This window comes from Spermophilus citellus (genome assembly GCF_964194105.1).
Source record: "Spermophilus citellus genome assembly, chromosome: 9".
NCBI lineage: Eukaryota > Metazoa > Chordata > Mammalia > Rodentia > Sciuridae > Spermophilus > Spermophilus citellus.
In genome coordinates, this window is record NC_138191.1 from 2,137,334 (window position 1) to 2,159,589 (window position 22,256).

General features: G+C 37.2%; 1 protein-coding gene across 6 annotated transcripts in view; it reads left to right on the top strand.

The window, feature by feature from the left end:
• RPRD2 (regulation of nuclear pre-mRNA domain containing 2) overlaps positions 1–22,256 on the top strand; it is a 99,144-nt gene that overhangs the window by 50,836 nt on the left and 26,052 nt on the right. For all 6 annotated transcript variants that reach the window (XM_081308259.1, XM_081308261.1, XM_081308260.1 and 3 more), the window contains exon 2: positions 764–893. In XM_081308259.1, coding sequence (XP_081164385.1) covers positions 764–893 — 130 coding nt within the window. The remainder of the gene's footprint in view (positions 1–763; positions 894–22,256) is intronic.

The following is a 22,256-nucleotide window of genomic DNA, read 5'->3' on the forward strand; positions in this document are numbered from 1 at the left end:
GAGAGAGAGAGAAAAAGATTTTGCCTTGTTAGGGTATGTACATAGGTTCAAATTATTTCCCAGGACACCTACCTAGCAATGAAAGTAGAACTTACTTTCCAGTAGATGGTAAGACTTAGGTGTGCCCAAGCAGTATCTGGATTAGTTGATGAAAAAATTCTCCGTATAGTAATGTTAGCATTTTACACAATTACATTCTTTTTTTATTATGGGATTTTGTGGATTAAACCTATGGACATTCTACCACTGAGCCTTTGGTTGTTTTTTTGTTTTGTTTTGTTTTGTTTTTTTGAGACAGGATCTAAGATGCCTAGGCTGGCCTCAAACTTGTGATTCTCCTGTCTTAGTCACCTGAGTTGCTGGGATTATAGGCATGTGCCACTCTACCCAGCATACAGTTATATTCTGATTAGATTCCAAAGGCCATGTTTTTTCCACTAACCTTTATATTGCTGCAACAGATTTAGTGTATTCAATTTTTTTTTGTCTTCCCAAATATTTGGGAAAACAATTTTATCTTTAGCACCAGATGTGTACAAAGTGAAGAGGAAATCTACTTGAGTGCCTTAAGCAGAAACTTAACCGGTAGTCAAGATTCTTAGTACAAAAATATTGATTAGATCATTTGTCAGTTTATTCATTCATCCTTTTATATCTGTGTAAAAAAGAAAAAAAAACAGCTATTGTTTGAGAACACTATATTTGGAGTAAGTTTAAGTATAAAATGACTCATTTGGTTTTTATTGTCTCTTGTCATCTCTAGCTGCATATCCCCACCGTTTGAATCTCTTTTACCTTGCCAATGATGTCATACAGAACTGTAAACGGAAAAATGCAATCATATTCCGTGAGTCGTTTGCTGATGTACTTCCTGAAGCAGCTGCTCTAGTGAAGTAAGTAAATTCTCATTACTCTTTGGGATCTAAGTTTAGAAAATATAGGATTTTAGTTTTCCTTTTCACCTAGTAGCAAGAACCATAGTAGTTGCACATGCTTGAAGATTTGAAGATATTTGCCCAAATGGCTCATTTACACATTTTTCTTCTAAAGAATTTTTTCCCAGGGCTGGGATTGTAGAGCCCTCAACTAGCACGGTTGGGACCGGGTTCGATCCTCAGCACCACATAAAAATAAAGGCATTGTGTTGTGTTCATCTACACCTAAAAAATAAATATATAAAAAAAAAGTTTTAAAAAGTTGATCTTTTCTGCCCTTGCTTGACCAAATGTATCTCCTGGTCATACCTCTGACAATGCTTCTTTCTAACTTCTGCTTCTGTTTGTTTGTAGTGGTGCTGGGGATTGAACACAGGGCCTTATGTGCACTAGCAGGTGCCATACCACTGTACTAACCCCAGGCTTCCACTCCCACTTTTTTTCCCCCCCCTTAAACACATTTTATTTCTTCTTCCTATTTCTGAAATCTTTTTTTTTTTAAAGAAAATCCTTTATTTTTTATTTTTTTATTTTTATTTTTTTTAAAAAGAGAGAGAGAGAGAGAGAGAGAGAGAATTTTATTTACTTTTTAGTTTTTTTGGTGGACACAACATCTTTGTTGGTATGTGGTGCTGAGGATCGAACCCGGGCCGCACGCATGCCAGGCGAGCGCGCTACCGCTTGAGCCACATCCCCAGCCCCCCTATTTCTGAAATCTTGCCCTACCCCCATGAAATCTGTGTTTGTTTGTTTGTGTTATTGGTGATTGAACCCCAAGGGTATTTGACCACTGAACTACATTCCCAATTCCTTTGAAATATTTATTTGTTTGTTTACTGAAGTACTAGGGATTGAAACCATTGGTGTTCTACCACCAAGCTACATACTAGCCCTTTTTAAATTTTTTGAGTCAGGATCTCTCTTAAGATTCTCAAGCTGGCATCGAGCTTGTGATCTTCCTCCCCAGCCTCCCAAGTTGCTGGAATTACAGGTATACATTTCCTGTGTCCAGAAAAATCTGTGTAATTAAAGACAACTTATTTTCAACACCATATTGATTTATTTCATTTTTAGCAAAATTTGTATCTGGTATTTCCTACAGTGTATGCCTGTGAAAATAGTCAAAGAAGGAAGTAAGTGCTCCATGCTCAAATTAGTTTGGAGAATGATCCATACTAACTTTCCTGTCCTGAAGATTGAGTGCACATTATTATATCGATAATTTCATTTCTTTGGGGATCTTCACAATGCTAATTTCAAAGCAGCATTTACTAAATTCTGATCATTCATGGGTACTTTTTTGGGGAGGTATTTAAACATCTGTACATCTGAGGAATTCTGGTGTGTGTGTGTGTGTGTGTATACATACACATGATCATTTTGCCCTGTATTAATTGTGTTTTCTTTGTATTACGTCTATATTTGAAAGTTGTGTTTTTGTTTTGGTTCCAGGAATTGAATCCAGGATCTCCTAACCACTGAGCCATATCTCCAGCCCTTTTTATTTTTTGAGATAGGGCCCCACTAAGTTGCTTAAGCCTCACTAAGTTGCTGAGGCTGATTTCAAATTTTTGATCCTCCTGCCTCAGCCTCCCAAACCACTAGGATACAGGAATGCACTGCCGAGCCTGGCTAAGAAATACATTCTTTTTTTGGCTGGGGATGAACTTTTTTTGGCGGGGGGATTGAACTCGGGCACTCAACCACTGAGCTATGTCCCCAGTTCTGTTTTGTATTTTATTTAGAGAGAGGGTCTCACTGAATTGTTTGACTCACTTTTTGCCAAGGCTGGCTTTGAACTCGTGATCCTACTGCCTTAGGATTGCAGGTGTGCGCCTGGTCAAGAGATACATTCTTAACTACATATAAACACTTGGAACAAGGGCTGGGGTTGTGGCTCAGTGGTAGAGTGCTCACCTAGCATGCATGAGGCACTGGGTTCAATCTTCAGCACTACATAAAAAAATAAAATAAAGATATTGTGTCCACCTAAAAATAAAAAAATAAAAATAAATTAAAAAAACACGTTTGGAACAATTACAATAGCTAAATACTTCTTCAAATCATACATTTATTGGCAGTGACCCATTTGTTAGTATTAACACATTCCGAATTGGATGAACCTTGTTCTTCTTTAGAGTAACTTGAAATGTCTACTTTAATATTGCAAAAGGATTAATAAATATTTATACACACATCAGAAGTACATAAAATAACATGTACCATTTGTTAAAAACTTCCTTTTTGTGGTACAGGGGACTGAACTCAGGGGCACTCTACCACTGAGCACATCCCCACCCCTGTTTTATATTTTATTTAGAGACCGGGTCTCACTGAGTTGCTTAGCCTCTCAGCCTCTCAGCCTCTGGAGCCTCTAGATATTGAATACTTCTACTTGACCCAATAATATACAAAATTCTTTATCATTTAATTCTGAAAACAGCTTTATATAGTACATACTACTATTATCTTCATTTTATGGAAAAAGAAACTGGCTTAGAGAGCCTAAGCTCTCATAGTTGCCTGGAGTTAAGTAGCCAGAATTTCCCCTCAAGGCTGACAAAGGCTGTTGTACTGATCTGTGCTGCTTCCTTATGTAATGTAAACCAGTGTAATTTTGAGTAAGAGACCAGTGTGCTAGATGATCTTTACCAAGAATTTCTGCCATAAATATCACTATAGTCTTTCTTTCTCCCTCCCTCCCTCCCTCCCCCCCCTCTTTTTTTTTTTTTTTTTTTTTTTTTTTTGGTACTAGGGATTGAACCCAGTAGCACTTAACCACTGAGTCACATCCCCAGTCCCCCACTTTTTATGTAATTTATCTAGAGGCAAAGTCTTGCTAAATTGTTGTGGCTGGTTTTAAACTCACGATCTTCCTGCCTCAGCCTCTCAAGTCACTGCGAGTATAGGTATGTGCCACAGCACCTGGCTTCACTGTAGTCTCTTGACAGTTTAGCCTCGTGTTTCATAGGCTTTTGGATTTCATGGCCTAGTTAAAAGATTAATATAAGATTGTTGGGATGAAGATATAGCTCAGTGGTAGAGTACTTGCTTAGAATGTGCAGGGCCCTAGTTTTGATCGTGAACACCACACACACACAAAATACATATTATATATATAAGGTTGACAACTTGTCTTATTAATTATGTACAGATGTTTAAAATTTATTATTTGTTTATTTTTTTATTTATTGTGGTACTGGAAATTTAACTCAGGGGCACTTTCCCACTGAGCTACATTGCCAGCCCTTTTTACTTTTTATTTTGAAACAGGGTCTTCCTAAGTTGCTTAGGGCCTTGCTAAATTGCTGATACTGACCTAGAATTTATGCTTCTCCTGCCTTGGCCTCTCAAGTCACTGGGATTACAGGGATGCGCCACCGCACCTCCCACGAACATGTATTTTTAAAAGCAGCTGCTTCGTGTTTATAGTGTCAGATGCCTATAATCCCAGTTACTGGGGAGGATGAGGCAGAAGTATCATAAGTTTAAGGCCAGCTTCTTCAACTTGGTGACACCCTGTCCCAAAATAAAAAATAAAAAGGGTTAGGGTTGGGGCTCAGCAGTAGAGCACTTGCCTACCACATGCAAGGCTCTGGGTTTGATCTTCAGCACCACATAAAAATAAATAAAATAAAGATATTGTGTTAAAAGGGGGGGGGGTTAGGGTTGTAGCTCAGTGGTAGAGTGCTTCTGGATTAAATCCGTAGTGCCACAACAAATAGATTTAATTAATTATCTTGCTGGCAAACAAAGCTCATCTGATGAATGAAATTAAGCTGTGGGTAACCTGTTAAATACCTCAACATTTTGGCATTTATTTTATTCCTTTAATCTTTTTAATGTGATACTTGGTTTAAAATTGGTATAGGAGCCATATGCACTGGTGCACGGTTGTAATCCCAAAAACCAGGAGGCTAAAGCATCATTGCAAGTTCTAGGCCAGCCTCAGCAATTTAGGGAGACCCTGTCTCAATACAAAAAGAGCTAGGGGCTGGGCATGGTGGCACACCTCTGTAATCCCAGCTGTTCAGGAGGCTGAGACAAAAGGATTGCAAATTCAAAGACATCCTCAGCAACTCAATGAAAACCTGTCTCTAAATAAACTATTAAAAAAAGGACTAGGGGCGCTGGGGTTGTGATTTAGTGGTTGAGTACTTGCCTAGCATGTGTGAGGCACTAGGTTCTGTTGTCAGCACTGCATATAAAATAAAATAAATAAAGGTCCATCAACAATTGGGAAAAAAAGGGCTGGGGATGTGGCTTAAGCGGTAGCGTGCTCGCCTGGCATGCGTGCGGCCCGGGTTCGATCCTCAGCACCACATACAAACAAAGATGTTGTGTCCGCCGAAAACTAAAAAATAAATAAATAAAATAAAATAAATTGAAAAAAAATTTAAAAAGGGAGGCTATGTGGGGGTTCACACCTGTAATCCCAGTGGCTTGGGAGGCTGAGACAGGAGGATTGAGAGTTCAAAGCCAGCCTCAGCAAGGGTGAGGCACTAAGCAGCTCACTGAGACCCTGTCTCTAAATAAAATACAAAAGTAGGTCTGGGGATATGGCTCAGTGGTCAAGTATACCTGGGTTCAATTCCTGGTACCAAGAAAAAAAAAAAAGAGGGGCTGGGGATGTAGCCCAGGGATAAATTGCCCCTGGGTTAAAATCCAGTACCATCCCCCTGCCAAATATATATATATATATGTATGTATGTATGTGTGTGTGTGTGTGTGTGTATATGTATGTGTGTGTGTGTGTATATATATATATATGGCATAGACTTGTGGTCACATGTTAAAACAGATGACCAAAGAGGGAGACAAGATCTCAGATTACAAGAATTTGCCCTAGCACAGTTGGGAAACTTTTTCTTCCAATTATTTAACTTCCTTTTATTAAATTTTCATTTTACTTTTCACATTTTTATTTGAAATTCCATTGGCTGGAAACCTAGAAATTTTATTTTAGATGTGCTAGTTATTATTACATAAAATATAATGAAAATATATGAGAGAGGGGTATAAATGAAGGTAAACCAATTTGATGATACTTATTTGCTATTTGTGTCCAGGATCCAAGATAGGGGACAAAAATGCAAGTTTATCTGAATGTACATCATTGTGAGAACATAATAGTTGAAAGTTCCACTTGAAACACAAGGAATCTATTAATTTCATTTGAGAAACTATGAATTACTCTGCTCAGCAGTGACTTCAATGGATTGCAGAAGAATCCCCTTAAGAACTGAAAGTTCATTTGTATTCTGTCAGAACTATGTGAGAATAGGTATACTTTTGATGTGAGTGGAACTTAGTGGAATTCTATCACTATTCTAGGACTTCGTAAAAAGCAGTCATTTGTGGTCTGGGGATGTGGCTCAGCGGTAAAGCATTTGCCTAGCACGTAGGAGGCCCTGGGTTCTGTCCTCAGCACCACATAAAAAAGCAGTCATTTGTGGGGTGCTGTTGGTTTGGTTTTGTTTTGTTTTGTTTTGTTTTGGTATTGAGGATTGAACTCAGGGACACTTAACTGCTGACCCTTATCCCCAGCCCTTTTGTGTATTTTATTTAGAGACAGGGTCTCACTGAGTTGCTTAGGGCCTCTCTAAGTTGCTGAGGCTGGCTTTGAACCTACGATCCTCCTGTCTCAGCCTCCCAATCTCCTGGGATTACAGGCATGTGCCACCATGTCCAGCTTCATTTGTGCTTGTAAATTTTCATCTTTGGGCTGGGAATATAGCTCAGTTGGTATAGTGCCTGCCTCACATTTTAACATTTTGTTTCAAGCTTGTGGAGAACTATATGTAAGACTTTTATTGGGAAAAGCATTGGGGGGGAATAACGAGTTTGATGCTTTGAAATTAGTCCACCCCTAAAAAATGTTTCTCATCACATCTGTGCTAATCATTAGCTAGTGAAAAAAGTCTTGAAGCTATTTGGAAGTGTGAAGTTTGGCAGTCTTCTCTCATATTCAGACTATAAACTGTCAAACTCCTTTTTTGTTTCTATGAATGGATTTAACTATTAACTCCATATACTAATAATATCTGTATCTAGCTTTTTGACCACATGTTTACCTATCTTCTGGAAACCCCAGAAGCCCTGGGAACTTCAGGGTTATATGATAAAATGAGCTCAGAATTTATAAAGCAATAGCATGCCTTACAGTTGTATAAATCAGCTTCTACAATTTATGTGGGAATGTTATAAATTACTATATAACTGTTATTTTAAACTCACAATAACCAACTCTGCAGATACGCATATTGGGTATTATTATTGCTTTTTACAAAATGAGAAAACAAGCCCAGAGCAGTTAAGAAATTAACCAGGGGGACTGGGGATGTGGCTCAAGTGGTAGCGTGCTCGCCTGGCATGCGTGCGGCCTGGGTTCTTTCCTCAGCACCACATACAAATAAAGATGTTGTGCCCGCCGAAAACTAAAAAATAAAGATTAAAAAATTCTCTGTCTCTCACTCTCTCTTTAAAAAAAAAAAAAAGATAATTAAAAAAAAAAAAGAAAAAAAGAAATTAACCAGGGGATATAATTCAGTTGGTAGAGGGCCTGCCTTGCATGCACAGGGCCCTGGGTTCAATCCCCAGCACCACAAAAAAAAAAGAACTTAATCAAAATAAAACCAGTTTAAAGAGCTGGAATTGGGACTGAGATTATTTTTATTCTTAGCTTTATTAGTTTTCTCTGTCAAAATACCCTCCTAAATCTAATTCAAAATTTTTTCATCCTATAATGGCTTCTTCATTTCTTAGTCATTTGCCAGTGACTAGTTCTTCTGTTAATGTTTGTTCCTCCTTTTCTCTCTGCTTTTTTTAAAAATATTTTTTAGTTGTAGATGTGCACAGTACCTTTATTTTATTTAGTTATTTTTTGTGTGTGATCCTGAGGATCAAACCCAGTGCCTCACACATGCTAGGCAAACACTTTTACCACTGGGACACAACCCCAGCCCTTATCTCTGCTTTTTAATCCCCTGCCACACACCTCTTTTGAATTTAATCTTTATTTTTTATTGTGGTACTGGAGATTGACTCCAGGGGCTGTCTACCACTGAGCTACATATATATATATATATATATATTTTTTTTTTTTTTTTTTTTTTTTTTTTTTTTTTTTTTTTAGTTTTCGGCGGACACAACATCTTTGTTTGTATGTGGTGCTGAGGATCGAACCCGGGCCGCACGCATGCCAGGCGAGCGCGCTACCGCTTGAGCCACATCCCCAGCCCTAGAGAGATATGTTTTAATAATTAATTACCGTAAGCTCTGTAAGCAGCTTGGATTGAATCCTAGCTATACCACCTTCCAGCTCTATAACATTAAGCAATTTAAATTAATCTCAGTTTTCTTACCTGCATGAAGAACCGATAATATTACTATCCCATAGAGTACAATAAATACATAAGTTACTAATACACACAAGGTCTTAGAACAATACCGGAATTCAAACACTTAAATGTTAGCTGCTGTTTTGATCATTTCGATGATAAAGAGGAAATTTATGCCGTTATTATTATTTCAAATTAATGTTACCAAGTAAATACTTTGATCATTGATTAAAATATATTTTTATATTGCTTTATGATTTAACAAATTCCTTTCTATCTTTGATATCTGCTTTGATCCTCAAACCACTAGATTATTATTTTGAGCTGGGCACATTGGCATATGCCTATAATCCCAGTAGCTCAGGAGGCTGAGGCAGGAGGATCCCAAGTTCAAAGCCAGCCTCAGCAATGGTGAGGCACTAAGCAACTCAATGAGACCCTGTCTTTAAATAAGATACAAAGTAGGGCTGGGGGTATGGCTCAGTGGTTGAGTGTCCCTGAGTTCAATCTCCAGTACCAGAAAATTAAAAAAGATTATTATTTTGAAAACAAGAATACTGATGATAAAATCAGTGGTATAAAACCATTTTAAGACTGGAAATTGAACATTAAAAAATATGAAAGGATGAGGAGCTGGGGCTGGGGCTTAGAGGCAGAGCGCTTGCCTGGCATGCTTGAGGTACTGGGTTTGATCCCCAGCATTACATAAAATAAAAGTATTGTGTCTGCCTATAATTTTAAAAATATTTTAAAAAATATGAAAAAATGAGATCATGTCACTCGGTAGCCTTTGGTGACTTCTTTTTACATTGTAGTACCATATCCAGAGAAACATGTAAGTAACTAAGATGGTTCAAGCAGTGAGGAAGACACTTAAAGCCTCTGCAATAATATCTTGATGTTTTTTCCATCCTTGCCTATGTGTGTGTTTATTCTTAGTATATCTCCTCTTTTGGGGGAAACAGCAGAGTTTGGAGGTTAGAATGCCAGTTTTGGAATCAAGTTGCCTTGATTTAAAAGTCTATCACTTGTTGGAATAGCTATTTAACTTTCTTGTGCTTCTTTTTTCACCTGTAAATTGAGAATAATAGTGCAGATTGTCTCTTAGAGATGTCGTGAAGATTAAACAGATTAATACTTCTAAAGGAACATAAATCTATTCAAAAAATGAGCTAAGTATCCATCTCAGAAGTTCAAAAAAAAGAGCAAAATAAACAATATGTTGTGAGGTACCTCATATTCAAGTTCATGAAGGCGGAAAGAAGAATGGTGGTTGCCAGTGGCTGGAGCAGAGAGAGAGTAGGATGGGGAATTACTGTTTAATATGTATTGCGTTTCAGGGGTTTTTGTTTGTTTGTTTGTTTGGGGGTAGTGGTGGCTTTTTTTGGTACCAGGGATTGAATCCACCCAGAGACACTGCACCACTGAACCACATCCCATTTTTTTTTTTTTTTTTTTTTTTTAAAGAGAGACAGAGTCTCTCTAAGTTGCTTTAGGGCCTCACTAAGATGCTGGCTTTTAACTTGTAATCCTCCTACCTCAGCCTCCCAAGCACCTGGGAGTACAGGCATGTGCCACCATGCATGTTTTAGTTTTGCACAATAAAGAAAATTTTGGAAATATATGGATGGTGGTGATAGTTGCACAACAATATGAATATACTTAATGTTATCAAATTGTACACTTAAAAAAGGTTAAGATACAGAGTTGGAGGTATAATTCAGTGATAGAGTATGTGCTGTTAAGATCTTTGGTTTGATCCCCAGCATATACACACGAAAAGTTAATATACAAATTTTGCATGTATTTCCCCATAATATAAAAATTAGGAATAAGATACCGCAAAGCCAAACAAATATACAGTAAAAGGTTAACAAAGAAAACATTAGGTTTTTTCAAGAAAAATAATAAAACTGAAAAATTTTACATGAGATTCATCACCACAAGAAAGAAAGGGCATAAATATTATTAGCAATGTCAAAAGGAGGACATTATTACAGATGTTACAGTCCATAAGAAAAGGATACGTATAAATTTGAAAATTTAGGCAGTGGTTAAGTTCCTTTAAAAGTATCTGAAGTAGATAAATTTGAACTGGGTGTGGTGGCACAAGCCTGTAATTCTAGCAACTAAGGAGACTGGGGAAGAAGGATTGTAAGTTCAAGGCCAGCTTGGACAACTTAGTGAGACCCTGACTCACATTTAAAACTAAAAAATAGAAAGGGCTGAGGATGCAGTTTAATGGTAGAGCACCCCTCGATTTAATCCCCAGTGTCAAAAAGAAATATCCCTGACCTACATTCTTTCCAAATTTTGAAGGAAAAGAATCATTCCAATATTAAGGCACAATTTTTTTCAAAGAAAATGTTTCTCAACTCATCTTAATGATACTTGTATAACTTTTGACACCAAAACCCAACTAGGAAAAGATGAGAAAGAAAAAAATTAATAAAATTATATTTATGAGCATAGATAGGAAAAAAAACTGAATCTAGTGTATCATAATTAGGATAAATCATCTTAACTATAATAGGGTTTATCCTGGGAATGGAAATGTGGTTTAGTTGAAAAATAAATTAATGTTTGAGAATTAAAAGAAAAATCTTGTGATGATTTCAAAAAATGTTGGAAAAATGAGTTAAATTTTCATTCCTTAATAAAAGGACTCAGTAATAGAAAGGGACTTCTGTCTAGTGGTGACTTTCTTCCAAAAATAACAAACTTCAGCTGTCAAAACAAGGATGATGCCCAGTGCTTTGCAGTGAAGTTCTTAGCCAGGGCAATAAGGCAAGAAAAATAAATATATGGTACAAATGAAAGGATTAGAAAACACACAAACAAAATTGTGACTGATTTTAAAGATACGGCTGTATACATAGGAAACCCAAAAGAATCTACAGATGAACTAACTGGCATTAATTAGAGTTAGCAAGATTGGGGACTCCAGTCAATACAGGATAATTCATTATCTTAATCATATTTAAGAAAATTAGAAAAATTAAAAACTTTTTTTGGGGGATTGGGTAACCAGGGATTAAACTCAAGGGGACTTGACCACTGAGCCCATCACCAGCCCTATTTTTATTTTATTTAGAGATAGGGTCTCACTGAGTTGCTTAGCACCTTGTCATTGCTGAAGCTGGCTTTGATCCTCCTGTCTCAGCCTCCCTAGCCACTGGGATTATAGGCGTGTGCCACCACACCCAGCAAACATTTCAACTAATCATTTTTACTGGTAAGAAAAATGAAATACAATATTTTGTTGTTATTGTTTTTGTTTTTGGTTACCCAGGATTGATCCCAGAAGTACTTTTCAACTGAATTACATCACCAGTCCACAGTTTATTCTTATTATTTGTAGCACTTATGTTTTGTAAAGTTATCCTGTTCACTCAGTTAGTGCATGCTGAATCATTATTGCTCCTCAGGGAAATACAGGGTATACAGAGTTGGATTCCTGTGAGCACCTGATTACAACAGCTCATCAACCAGTGAATATAGTAAGCTTGTTTTGAGTATTTCTATTTAAATAACCTTATTTAATATATGTTGTTGATTAATTAACATTGAACTCACAGCCAACAGCACTGTAACTAACTCCTGAATAACATTTTTGTAACGCACACATTTGCTTCCTAAGGCATATCACAGGTTTCTTAAATTTAGGGATGGTAGACACTAATCTGGCACTATTCTCTGGAGCTATTTCTAAACAATGAAATCATCAACAAAATGCACAAAAAGTTCTAAGAAACATGGCACTAAATAGACTGTAGAAAGGAAATTTGCTCATAGCATGAGAACTAAAACAAGAAGGCAGGATATCACCTTGTTTGGCATCAACTGGGTTGTGAAGAAAATTCTAAGATATAATTAAGAAACATATTGTCTGGACACAGTGGTGCATATATTTATAATCCCAGCTGCTCAGGAGGCTGAAGCAGGAGGATCATGAGTTCAAAGCCAGCCTCAGCAAAAGTGAGGCACTAAGCTACTGACTGAGACCCTGTCTCTAAATAAAATACTAAATATGGCTTGGGATGTGGCTCAGTGACTGAGTGCCCCCGAGTTTATTCCCTGGTACCCCCCAAAAAAAGATTTAAAAAAAAGAATAACAGATTAGAGTGTATAATTGTTTTAAAATAACTTAATGTCAAAGTATTAACAATTAATTGCAAGGGCTGGGGTTGTGTGGCTCAGTGGTCCAGTGCCTCTGAGTTCAATTCCTGGTGGAAAGAAAGAAAGAACGGAAGGAAGGGAGGGAGGGAGGGAGGAAGGGAGGAAGGGAAACATTGTACCAAAATAAATATTTGTAAAGAGGAAAGATTGAGTTTTTGACAATACTGACTTATAAATATCACACAATCTTCAATAAGATCTGAGGCTGTTTTTTTTTTCCTTTCAATTCTACAAATTGACTGAATTTCAAATGAAAGTGCAGATGAACCACATCTGTCTGTCCTATCTGCCCACCACCAATGGTAAAATAAAGACAAGAAATTTTTGAAGAATAACAAGGTGGGAGGGTTTGCTCTACTAGATAACCAAAATTTATTAGAAAGCTAAAATAAATAGCTAGGTACAGTGGCACCTGCCTGTAATCCCAGTGACTCATGAGACTGAGAGGCAGGATCACAAGTTTAGGGCAATTTAGCAAGACCCTGGTTCAGGGGCTAGAAATGTTGCTCAGTAGTAGAATGCACCTAGCAGTGTAATATTGGTCTAGGATAAACAAAGAAACTAGTGGAACATAATAGAAAGCCTACAACTAGACTAATGTATCTATGTATACTTGATTTTTGTAAGACACTGCGGGTGGTAGAAAATGAATGTTTTAATAAATAATGCTGATATTGACTTTTTTCATAAGTAAGTGAAATTAGATTCCATTTTTACCATACACAGATATTAATTCCATGTAATTAAATACCTGAATGTGGAAGAAGCATATTACAACTGCTGTAAGTAACATTTTAATGAAAAATAAGCATATTAAAAACAATTGAGGGCTGGAGTTGTGGCTCAGTGGTGGAGCTCTCACCTAGCATGTGTGAGGCCCTGGGTTTAATCCTCAGCACTACATAAAAATAAATAAAACAAAGACATTGTGTCCAGCTAAAAAATAAATATTAAAGAAATGATAAGGACAGTATTGCAATCAGGAAAGAAAAGTATCTTCTTTTTTTAATTTTTATGTGGTGCTGAGGATCAAACCGGGTGCCTCACACATGCTAGGCAAATGCTCTGCCACTGAGTTACAGCCCTAACCCTATATATATCTTCTTGAAGACTATATAGGAGGATATGTCTTGATCTGACCTCATAAGATTACTGAATTCAGCTACCCATTGCATCTCATTCCAGATGTGGAACATCTATATAAACTTAAATATAGCATGTAATATAATTATATTTATTTATTTAATATTTATTTTTTAGTTTTAGGTGGACACAATATCTTTATTTTATTTTTATGTGGTGTTGAGGATCCAACCCAGTGCCCCGTGCATGCCAGGCGAGTGCGCTACTGCTTGAGCCACATCCCCAGCCCTATAATTATATTTATATAATAATAATAATAATATAGTAATTATAATACTATTAGTAATATGTAAGCTCTAGATTTTTCCAACCTATTTTAATGTACTTGTCGATTTAATTGAAATATTGGGATTGGGATGTAGCGCATTGGTAGAGTATGCTTGTCTAGTATGCAGGAGACCCTGGATGTAGTAATATAATTATATTTATATAATACAATAATTATAATACTATTAGTAATAGATGTAAGCTCTAGAGTATTTCCAACCTATTTTAATGCATTTGTCGATTTAATTGAAATATTTGGAGTGGGACGTAGCTCATTGGTAGATTATGGTTGTCTAGTATGCAGGAGATCCTGGATTTAATCCCTAGTACTACCAGCCACACAAAAAAGACACTATTCAAAGGGTGAAAAGACAAGCCTCATAGCCTCAAATTAGGAGAAAATATTTACAGTGCAGTTAACAAAAGGTTCATATCCACAATACATAAAGAATTGCAAATAAAGAAGAAAGACAGTTTTATCTGGCTTTTATGTTAGAAGTTAAAACTGGGAAATTGTTTGAATATATATTGATCATTTTTTCCCCTATTAATCACTTCTTTTTTCCCCACCCTGCAATAATGGGAATTGAACCCAGGAGCATTCTACCATAAGTTATATCCCTAGCCCTTTTTATTTTTTATTTTAAGACAAGATCTTACTAAGTTGCCTAGGCTGGCCTTGAACTTACAGTCCTCCTGCCTTTGCCTCCAGAGTTGCTGGGATTATAATCCAGCAACTGTTAATCACTTTTAGAACAATAAAAATAAAAATAAACATTTTAATGAAAAATAAGCACATTAAAAAGAATTGATAAGGACAGTAATATTAGATTACCTTCTTGCACACCCTTTAATATCTGACTTAATAGCAAATGCCTAAACTCTTTTATCTGCTTCTGCCTTCTTTTGGGATAGCACCTGTCAGCACAAGAACTGCTGAAATACATCATTACATACTCTGTCAGTCAGATTCCAATCAGGAAAGAAAAATACACACTAGTAATTTAAACAGGGAAAATTTAACATAAAGAATTGTTAAATAGATTTAGGTGGTTAACTACTAAAAAGAATAAAAGCTTTGATAGGGTAATGTCCACAGAAAGCAACTACAATCTCTAGATCTAAGGAGTCCCTCCTCCAAGTGAGATCTAGACTGGAGGAGAGAGTGGATTATTGTAATGCTGTCTGCTGTTGTGGTAGCAAAGAAACAGGCTGGAGAGCATTCCTCACTGAACTGCATAAACAGCCTTGCTACCTGGACTGCTGTGTGTGGATTCACTTGAGAACCAAACACCAAAAGGAGAATCCTTTCTGCTTTTTCTAACCTTTAAATGTCATTCCAGTGTTGGGTTTGTAGCTCAGTGGTAGAGTGCTTGCCTAGCACATGTGAGGCCCTGGGTTTGATCTTCAGCACCATATAAAAATAAACAAATTAAAGGTATTATGTCCACCTACAACTAAAAAAATATTTTTAAAAAATACCAACATGAATATCTTTCAGGGCAAAAATTTTAAAGTTCATCAATACCAGCATTAGCAAAATTATGACGCAATGGAAACTCTCATATACTGATGTCAATGAGAATTGATTGATCCAAAAAACTTTTATTTTTCCTAGTACTGGGGATTGAACTGGCACTTTATCCCACTGAGCTAAATCACCGTACCTTTTTTTTCCCCTCCCCCCAGGGTCCTTGCTTTTTCTTTTTAATAATTATTTATTTTTATGCTAAAGATTAAACCCAGTGCCTCACACATGCTAGACAAGCACTCTGCCACTGTGCTACAGCCCCAGCCCCCATTTCTTCTTCTTCTTTTTTAATTTATTTATTCTAATTTGTTATACATGACAGCAGAAAGCATTTCAATTCATGGTAACATATGGAGCACAATTTTTCATTTCTCTGGTTGTACACAGGTAGAGTCACACCATTCGTTTCTTCATAAACGTACCTAGGTTAATGATATCCGTCTCATTCCACTATCTTTCTACCCCCCACCATACCTTCTTTTTTGAGATAGTGTTTTACAAAATTGCTGGGAATGGCCACCATGTCCCACTGGTACTATTCCCCTCCCCACCCTTTGGTCCCACTCAGCTACACCCCCAACCCTTTTTTTATTTTGAAACAGGGTCTTACCAGGTTTACAGCCTCCCAAGCTAGTTAGGATTACAGGTGGTGTGCCGTCACTCCCAGCTGGTGCAACCTTTTTAAAAACAGTTTGTTATTTATACCCTGTGATCTAGTGATTTTCATTCTCAAGCTAAATGTTTATGCCCATGAACAGGTGCAGCAAGATCAATAGAAGAGAATTGATCAATTTACAGTGACATTGTTAATGTTCATGAGAATTAGAAACAAGTCAGATATTTTCCTACAATAAAGTGGTTAAATTATGGCATATTGGAATACCAGAGAGCAAACAAAATAGATACATTTCAGTCATTTGCAATATCATAGATAATTCAAACAAAAAGTTAAGAACCAATTATTGCAATTTGGGACAACAAAAAGTCTATAAGGGCACTAATCACCTCCCAAAGGCTCTACCTGCTGAATACTACCTATCACCTTGGGGTAACATGAAGGGCTGGGATTGTGGCTCAATAGTAGAGTGCTTACCTAGTACATGTAAGGCACTGGGTTCAATTTTCAGCAGCACCTAAAAATAAATAAATTGGCCAAGCATGGTGGCACCCACCAGCAGCTCAGGAGACTGAGACAGGAGGGTTTCAAGTTCAAAGCCAGCTTTAGCAAAAGCGAGATGCCAAGCAACTCTTTGAGACTGTGTCTTAGAGAAATAGGGCTGGGGATGTAGCTCAGTAGTCAAGGGCCCCTAAGTTCAATCCCCAGTACCAAAAAAAAAAAAAAAAGGAAGAAAGGGGAAAAAAAAGAATTTTAATGGAACACAAACATTCAGAAGGTAAGGTAATAACTTTGTAGTAATTAAAGCAGTGTGGTGTAGAATGGTGAAATAGACTTAAATAACAAAACCTAGAGCACAGAAGTGGACCTATATGTTTGTGGTCACCTTTGCCAATTGTAGAAGTTGTATTTAAATCACTGGGGGAAAGATGAACTCTTTTTTTTAAGATATTGATGGACCTTCATTTTATTCATTATTTATATGTGGTGCTGAGAATTGAACCCAGTGCCTCACATATGCTAGGCAAGTGCTCTACCACTGAGCCACAGCCACAGCCCCTAGAAAATGAACTCTTAATAAGAGATTCTGGGATATGATACTTATGATACTTTCTCTTAGAAAAACTAAAATGTTTTCCTATTACACACACACACACACACACACACACACACATACACACTACAAATGAATTACCTTGATATGGAAAACAAAATCTTAGCATGTTTGAAGTTGTAGCTGGCTGTGTGGCAGAATTTGTGCTTACCATTCATGAGACCCTTGGTTTGATCCCCAGCACCACCAAAGAAAAAGCTTTGAAGAAAATATGAATATTTTTATGATTATAGGGGACGAAAGACCCTTACAACATGGAAAACACACACAAAAATCCCAGCTACTGAGGAGGTTGAGGAAGGAAGATTGCAAGTTTGAAGCCAGCCTGGGCAACTTAGTGAGACCCTGTCTTAAAATAATATAATTAGAGCTGGAGATATACAGTAGACTGCTTGTCTCACATGCACAAGGCCCTGGGTTCAATCTCCAGCACCATACACACACAAAAGACTAGGGATGTTGCTCAGTAGTAGAGTGCTTTCCTAGCATGCACAAGGAGGCCCTGGGTTCAATCTCCAGCACCACACACACACAAAAGACTAGGGATGTTGCTCAGTAGTAGAGTGCTTTCCTAGCATGCACAAGGAGGCCCTGGGTTCAATCCCCAGAACTGGTGCGGTGGAGGGAGGGGGGACTTAAAGAACAAATATCTGTAAATTTCTTTACAGCAAGATTAAACTTCCAGCCAGGTACATAGCTCAGGAGGTTGAGGCAACAGGATCACAAGTTCAAGACTAGCCTCAGCAACTTATCAAAGCCCTAAGCAACTGTCTCAAGATAAAATATGAAACCCTGTCTCAAAAAATGAAAGGGGCAAAGAACATTCTGCTGTCATGTGTAACTGATTGGAAGGAGGGAGGGAGGGAGGAAATGAAAGGGCTGGGGATATGTCTCAGTGGTTAAGTGCCCCTGGGTTTAACCCCTGGAATAAAAACAAAAGAAGATTAAACTTGCATTGCAGAGACACTGTAAAACTAAAAACCAGGTTATACACTAAGGAATTTTTGTGTCATAGATGAATAAGTGTGAATTTTAGAAGATACAGAGCAGCAAGTTTTTGAGTTTTGAAAGTGATATAAGATCTGTTTTCATCTAGTATTTCTAAGCCTTGAGTTTTTTTTTTTTTTTTTGTTTTTGTTTTAAGGTATTGACTACCTCCCCTATAAATTGACCTATTTAGTCTTCCTCTCAGGTATTTAGCAAATATTTACTAAGAACCTATAAGATGGGTTGGGTATATACTTACTTAGGTGTATATTTACCTATGCAGGTCCCTGGGTTCAAGCCCCAGTGATGCAAAGAAAAAAAAAAAAAAAGAATCTGTAAGAAATAGCACATTAAAGCTGGGAGTGGTAACATAGCTATAATTCCAGCGGTTTGGGAGGCTGAGGCAGAGGATTCAAAGTTCATAGCCAGGGCTGGGGATGTGGCTCAAGAGGTAGCGCGCTCGCCTGGAATGTGTGCGGCCTGGGTTCGATCCTCAGCACCACATACAAACAAGGATGTTGTGCCTGCCAATAACTAAATAAATAAATAAAATAAATATTTTTTAAAAAAGAAAGTTAGTTCATAGCCAGCCCCAGCAACTTGGCAAGTCCTAGAGCAATTTAGCAAGACCCTATCTCTAAATAAAAATATAGAAAAGAGCTGGGGATGTGGCTCAGTGGTTAAACACCCCTGGGTTCAGTCCCTAGTACCAAAAAAAAAAAAAAAAAAGAAAGAAAGAAAGAAAACAGAAATAGCACATTATTCTGATAATGTCCTGGTGATAAGATATTGATAAAGGAGTACTCCCCTAAGTGAAGCGTGTGATTATGCTGTTTAGTTGTATTTTAACTGTGACACCTGGGTACTTCCACTTGTATTCTTCTGAACTTTATATTATGAAATAATTTGCTAGACCTTGCTGTTTTAAAGTGGTGAAGATAGGTCTTACAAGAAAGCATCTCTTGAATATCATAACAATTCTGCAAGGTCAACTAATTTTTTTGTTATTGTTATAAATCAAGTAAGAAAAGTTTATAACTAAGTGTATGATATCTATGGTAATAATTGTAAGTTGTAAATTATATAGAAATTGAAATCATGATAGTTGCAGATATCCTATATAGTCAGTGCTTTACTATATAGGATAACAAAGTAAGGAAAACTGCTATTCTAGACTTTATTTTGTTTAGATTTTATTTTGGGAAAATTCCTAAAGGCAAGAGATGATTGAACCATAGGGTTTGAGAGCTCTGTGAAGCTCACAGAAATTACCTACTAAGTAAGTTTATAAATGCAGAAATCTAACCCCAAAACACTACTTACAATCTCATTCCCTATAAGACAAAGTGAGGTTTTAATCATTTGCTCTGGATGCCATCAGAATGTTTGGGGGTTTATTTGTTTATTTCGAGGAACTGGGGATTAAACCCAAAGCCTTATGTGTGTGCTAGGCAAGTGCTCTACCATTTAGCTACATTTCCAATCCTTTTTATTTTTAAATTTTGAGACAGGGTCTCACTCAGTTATCTAGTGAGAGGCTTGATATTTGCAATTCTCCTGCATCAGCCTCCCCAGTAACTGGGATTTTAAAGTAGCTGGGATAATAGGCCTGTGCTACCACACTCAGCCAGAGTGTATTTCTAAAGAATATTAATGAATTAAGCAAATCTACGTTAGCAGGTGGAGAATTTAAGAAATGTTAATTAGATTTTTAAGCCATTCTAACTATAGCAGTATTATCTTACTCAAATTACTTTAAGAGCTGTGCACGATGGCTCATATAATATCAGCAGCTCAGAAGATTGAGGATCACAAATTTAAGGCCAGCCTGGGCAATGTAGAAGACCCTATTCCCCCATACTGTGCAAAAGAAAAGAAAAAAAGAAACCTGAGACTGCATTTTTTAAAAATATTTATTTCTTTTAGTTGTACACAATGCCTTTATTTTCATTTATTTATTTTTATGTGGTGCTGAGGATCGAACCCAGGGCCTTGCACGCGCTAGGCAAGTGCTCTACCTCTGAGCCACAACCCCAGGTTCCCCCCCCACTGCATTTTTAACATTGAGTTATTATTAGTTACTATCCATCCTGTCACTCATGCTTTTTTTCTTCCATAAGAGTATTTTTCTGTAAATTTTGCCCATATGGGTAGTAACAGATGATCAACAAGGAAGCTACTATGAAGGCATGGTCTTTTCCTTGATTTTTAAAAATAGTATTTTAGTATTACCTAAAGTTCAAAAATTTCAGGCTTTTGTGATTATACAAGAAAAGAGGTAGCAGTTGCTACATAATTGACAAAATATTAGCTGACTCGGGAATGAAACAAATTTGAATGGCCGAGTTGACATTAACCCAGTGTATTCATATCAATAGTACCCTGTGACCAAAGCAGTTAGAGGGGCTCTGGAGGAGGCTAGTGTAACTTTGTATCATTAGTTCTCCCTGTCTTCCAGAAGGCCACAAAAAGTCCCATGGATTGAGATCAAACAAATAGGTACTCACAGTCAAAAGATCTCCAAACACAGGGAAAGAAACCACCACCGTAAGTGAAAACCAACAGATTTTGACTCTGGCCTCCCATGAGTTGTTTATATTCCTAGTATTAAACAGACTATATAAAACACCTATGCAAGAAATATTAAAGATTAAATAAAATGAACAGCGGGTAAGATTTATTAAAGAATCAATAAGAATTCTGAAAAAGTAAAAAAGAACAAACTAGAATATAGTTCTGAGGAAATTACATTGCATTAAGAGAAATAAGGAGGGCTGGGGCTGTAGCTCAGCGGTAGAATTCTCACTTAGCAAGTGCGAGGCCCTGGATTCGATCCTCAGCACCACATAAAGATAAATAAATAAAGATATTGTGCCCAACTAACACCAAAAAAAAAATATTTTTTTTAAAAAAGAGAAAAATAAGAATTTGGAAAACTTAAAATTAGAATGAGAGGCCTAGCTGGGCTCGGTGGCACACACTTATAATCCTTAGCTTGGGAGTATGAGGCTTAGCAGAGACCCTACTTCAAAAAAATTATGAAAAGTAATGATGGGGGGTTGGGTTTGTACCTCAGTGGTGAAGTGCTTGCCTGGCATGTGTGAGGCACTGAGTTCATTCCTCAGCACCATATAAAAATGAATAAATAAGGTATTATGTCCATCTACAATTTAAAAATATTTTTTAAAATAATAAATTAAACTAAGGTATTGATTCCATCTACAACTAAAAAAAAAATATTTATTTATTTATTTATTTATTTATTTATTTTGTTTAAAAAGGGAAGGGGGTGCTGGGGCTCAGTGATAGAGCTCTTGCCAAAAAAATAGTGGCCAGGCTCAGTAGTGCACGCCTGTAATCCCAGTGGCTTGGGAGGCTGAGACAGGAGGATCAAAAGTTCAAAGCCAGCTTAGCAACAGCAAGGCTCTAAGCAACTCAGATGTGGTTCAGTGGTCGAATACCCTTGAATTCAGCCTCTGGTACCAAAAAAAAAAAAAAGCTAACTGAAAAGGAACAGCTGAGATACTTTACCATCAATAAAATTCGGAATCAGTTTTACTCTGGAAAGTAAGCAGTGGGAAGAAGGGTCAGTCATACATATTGTCAATAAAATATATGAGATACCTCAGAATAGCCTTAGAAGGAAATAGTGTGAGACCTAATAAATTTGTACTTGGGAATATTGAATAAAAATTAAAGCCAGGCGCAGTGGCACACACCTGTGATCGCAGCAGCTTTAGAGGCTGAGGCAGGGGAATCACAAGTTCAAAGCCAGCCATCCTCAACAACTTAGCAAGGCTTTCAGAAACTCAGTGAGACCCTGTCTGTAAATTATTAAAAAGGGCTGGGGATGTGGCTGGGTGGTTCAGCACCCCTAGGTTCAGTACCTTGAACCAAAAAAATGCATAAATCTTAATGGAATGTGGCATAGTGATTGAAAATGCTAGTGCAGGGGCACCCCCCTATAATCCCATCCACTCTGAGGAATAAGGCAGGGGATGGCAAGTGCAAGGCCAGCCTGGGCAGCTTCGTGAGACACTGTCTCATAAAGCAAAATGGACTGGGATATGTAGTTCAGGAGCAGAGCACCCCTAGACACAAGCCCCTCTATCCCCAACCCTAAAAAAGAGAAAGAAAATCTTTA